General features: G+C 38.1%; 1 protein-coding gene across 2 annotated transcripts in view; it reads left to right on the top strand.

The window, feature by feature from the left end:
* Positions 1-3090, top strand: part of EFCAB11 (EF-hand calcium binding domain 11) — a 135913-nt gene extending 132823 nt beyond the window's left edge. Inside the window, exon 7 of one of the 2 annotated variants that reach the window (XR_003095165.1) lies at positions 2565-2625. Coding sequence is in view for 1 of the 2 variants with exons in the window: in XM_014522128.2 (XP_014377614.1) it covers positions 2565-2664 (100 nt within the window). In the remaining variant the exon portion in view is untranslated. Of the gene's footprint in view, positions 1-2564 lie in introns of both variants that reach the window. The other variant, XM_014522128.2, reaches the window with a different exon arrangement.
* Positions 3091-4080: the final 990 nt, after the last annotated feature.

Below are 4080 nucleotides of genomic sequence, written 5' to 3'. Positions count from 1 at the left end.
CAACCCCAGACGTACCCCTTTCCCCGCCGGCTTCGAATTGCGGACGGATTAACTGGCTTGGGCCCCGCCAGCTGGAACAACTCGCGTGGTTGTTCAGACGACCGGACCACCTGCGTCATGATTGCAAGCGGCGTGAGTAAAGTTTTTTGCAACCGATAAGTTGTGTCTGCCTCTCCATTCACTAGCCCGCCCTAACGTACGACCAATTTCTAACGCAACTCGAGTCGGCTCTGGCCGTACGAGACAATCTATAGTCCTTATTCCGAGACCTTGTATTCACATTAGGTTCAAAATGATCCAGATCAGCTTGTGTAAGTGATCTGTCATGATACTTATTATTTTGTCAATTATTTGTTTTATCTGCAATATTTTACCAACAGTGATTTTATATTTTCTTCCAAATATATTAAACACATTGGGCCTGGAATCAGTCATGCACTGCCCACAAAATTTCCCCTTCAGCATGCTAGATCTAACAGTTAACCAATCTTTATTCCATTAAATATCTACTAGATTGACTTTTGTATACTGCTAATATTTTTTAAATTGGAATGTCATGCAGGACTAAGTCATTTGCTTTACACAAGTCATTGTGTTAACCAAACTTGTAAGCCATTAAAAAAATGATATCAGGTTTGACAGGACCTATTTTCTCTAAAACTATGTTGACTGATTTCAGTTACACTACTGTTATTTAATACTGTATCTTCTCATATACCTCACTCCTCTTGTTTTAGGAGGCAAAATATTACGGGGGAAGAGAGATTTTTTCTAGTGTATGGCCTAACGCTGGCTCTTTTGTAGAGAGGTTGTGATGTAAAGTTGCTGCTGCTGCTTCCCAGCCAGCAAGCAGTAGGGGCAGAGTCCAGTGTTAACCCTTTCACAATTTGGCAGTGGTTTCTGGGTGCTTAGCCAAAAGCTACTGCCAGTTCAGTAAGGGTAGAACTGAACTTTACCCTGCTACTTCATGGTTTAGAGAAGAGCAGCAGCCTTTTTGCAACGCAGCTTCTCCATGCTTCTACTCCTCCATGCTTCTCTTCCAGCAAAGAACATCAGCTCCACCCTCCTCCCCACCCTTTTAAGACACAACCACCCAATTTGGAAGGACTGATTTGGGGGGGAAAGGTACATGTGCTATATTAGTGAATGTGGTAATTTACTTGTTAACATCACTGAGATAAATTGGAATAAGTTTGCACCCTTCAGTGCAAACTGGAATATGATCAGACTAAGACACTGTTCTGTAAATTTACATTTGGCAGTTTCTTTTTAAGTATGTGGAAAAGTTATAAATGTATAGTATGAAACTACAAATCAAATTATGCAAAGCCTTTGAAACCACCAAATGATTATGACAGTTAACCATCAAGTACAAGTTTAGTACTGTTTAATATTGGCTGTAAGAGTGTTAAGAAAGATTGTTGTATGTACCAACCTCTCTCTCTCAGCTCACCTAGATCCTAGGTATAGACAGATACAGTATAACCACAGTATGGGTACCAAATTATACAGGAGCTGTTACAGTACATCTTTTACTTCCTCATGATTTGGTAAGGAAAGAAGTGTAGCAAGCTGCTCCAACTTTCACCTGTTTCATTCAGGGTCAAAGTTAGGGCAGTTTAACTAACTTGTAACATCATACGGTCATGCAGACATAACAGTGGACATGTCTACATGGGATGGTAACTGCTCAGTAGCATGACTAAAAAGGCGTTCACTGGAACTACTGCACAGTAACTCTGGTATTGCAGTTATTTAGTATTTGATTATATAAGTACTAAATACATGCACAGTAACTACTGCACAGTAGTGTCTTGTGTAGACGTGCCCGGTTAAACCATAACAGCTACCACATTCAGCCAAGTCTCAGCTTCCCTTCCTCTTTTTAAGTGGTTAAAATGTATGTTCATCCATATCTCCTGTTTTGATTTATTTGAGGTATTATGTAAAAACAAGAGTGGACCTTTTGTTAGTTAACATTCTCTTTCTCTTCTAGTAGAAACTGGCAGCGATTATATAGATGTCTGTCTATCTATCTATCTATCCCTCTATATATAGGGATAATTAGAGAAGTTTAATTAGATAGACACTTGCAATACAGTAAGGATAATGGTGGATCAGCAGCATATTATGTCACAAAAATATGAGGCAATGGGGACTACTGAGTAGACCACAGGACTGAAAGGGTGGAGACTGGATTCTGTTTCCAGGTCTTTTCACCAATTCTGAGCAATCTCACCTTCCTGTAATTCAGCTTTCTCTTTTGTTAAATGAGGATAATTATATTTGTCTTTTTCAAAAGTTCTTTTTGAAATTCAAAGATTCAAAATCATTTTTGAGATCCTTGTATGAAATGTACTATGGAATGCAAAGGCTTTTGGTCTGGGTTTGTTTGGAGGTTTTTTTGTTTTATTTTTAAATTGGTATGGATTTCTAGTGGGATTACACTTGGACTATTGAGTTTTTCTAGAAGATTATTGGGAAGTTTTTATAACACAGAATATAATTTCAGTTTAATGTAATACCTTTTATGAGTTAGATAATGAATATCTTTCCTCTTACAGGGAAGTTGATCAAGATTCTGATGGTCATGTCAGCTTCAAAGAGTTTGAATCTGCAATGAACTATGGACAAGATGAAGTATCACCTCTGCACTTTGCCTAGTGTATTTTCTGGTGAAAAGACAAAGCAAAAACTTCAGATCTCAAGACAGTTAAAAGAATTAGTGGAACTTCATTTGTTCCATGAGCATTTTAAGAAATCTGACTATAAATGGCAACTTCGAAGAACAGCCTTTGAAGCTCTTTTTTTGACAACTGGGATGTATTACTATAATTTACATATATGCATGTGTGTGGAATATTTACATTATTTGGAATCTAACTTGTTCCTCAATTTACCCTCCTTGGCAACTTGAATTATGTACCTTTGCTTTTTGGATCTATAGATGAAAAGACAAAGGTTTTTGTTTCAAGTCACTTTGTATTTGATTTCTTGGCTTTTTCAACAGTATTTCACGAATGGACCCAAATGTCTTATACTCCTTTATAAAGATTTTGCCTAAGACTAACTAGTAAAAACTACAGCTGATAAAACCAGTTCTTTTTCAACCCAGGTTCGACTCCTGCCACTGCTCCTGCTGTCTGGGTCTCTGGGTTATTCCTCCCTCCTCCAGCTTCTATTTCCTGCCCCTACCCCTGGGGTAGGACAGGGAAGTCCACAGGGGATTTGGGAGCCTGGAGCCCACACAGAGGTCAAGGGGAAGCCTGTGCTGCCCACACAGCATGCAGCCCAACAGGGGCCACAGCCTGCATGAGGTGCAGCTCCTAGTCACTCAGAAGTTGGACAATTCTATTTTAAATGGTCAGTTTACATGTTTTGCATATAAGCACATTGCCTTTTTAATATAATATCACGCATTGTTTTTATGTGAAAGATTGTTCATTGGTCAGTTACATGTGATTACATTCCAAAGCATCACAGTTTAAAAATAGGAATTGAAAATGTTTTATTTAATAATCATAAAAAAAAATGCTTAAACATTTTTTCAAATTGAATCAATTCTTTTTGAGATTAAAAAGTTTCTAAAATGTGTCCATAAGGCCTGAATATGGCTTGCCAAAAAAGTTACTTATCTAAATCTTCAGTTGATTTCAGTGAACACTTTGGCAAGATAGGTGCATTTCCTAAAACATGATGAGCTAAAATATAAGATAAAGTATGGCCTGGCTTCCACAGGCATGTGCTCATACACATTCTGCAAGCCGGTAGATAATGATGGAGGCACATTTTATGAGATTCCCAGTTCTTTTAACTTTAGACATGTCCATCCAAGCTACACAAGGGCTGTCATAAATCCTTTGCATCTTATTCTTTATATGACCACTTAGCTTCCACTATTTTCATGTTACCTTCCTTACAGATATTAGGAAATTTGATTCTGGATGTAGCTAAGTTATGAAGTTTATTTTGTTGCCCCAATCTCTGCCTACGTGTCAGCTTTTAGATAGTTAACTATTTGAAGCTCAGACTTCTCTTCCTGAGTGTTAGGAAAGTACATAGCACACAGTGGGTGCATCT

The sequence above is a fragment of the Alligator sinensis genome, unplaced genomic scaffold (assembly GCF_000455745.1).
Source record: "Alligator sinensis unplaced genomic scaffold, ASM45574v1 scaffold281_1, whole genome shotgun sequence".
In the NCBI taxonomy this organism is placed as follows: domain Eukaryota; kingdom Metazoa; phylum Chordata; order Crocodylia; family Alligatoridae; genus Alligator; species Alligator sinensis.
This window is presented reverse-complemented; position numbering and strand designations above follow the sequence as displayed.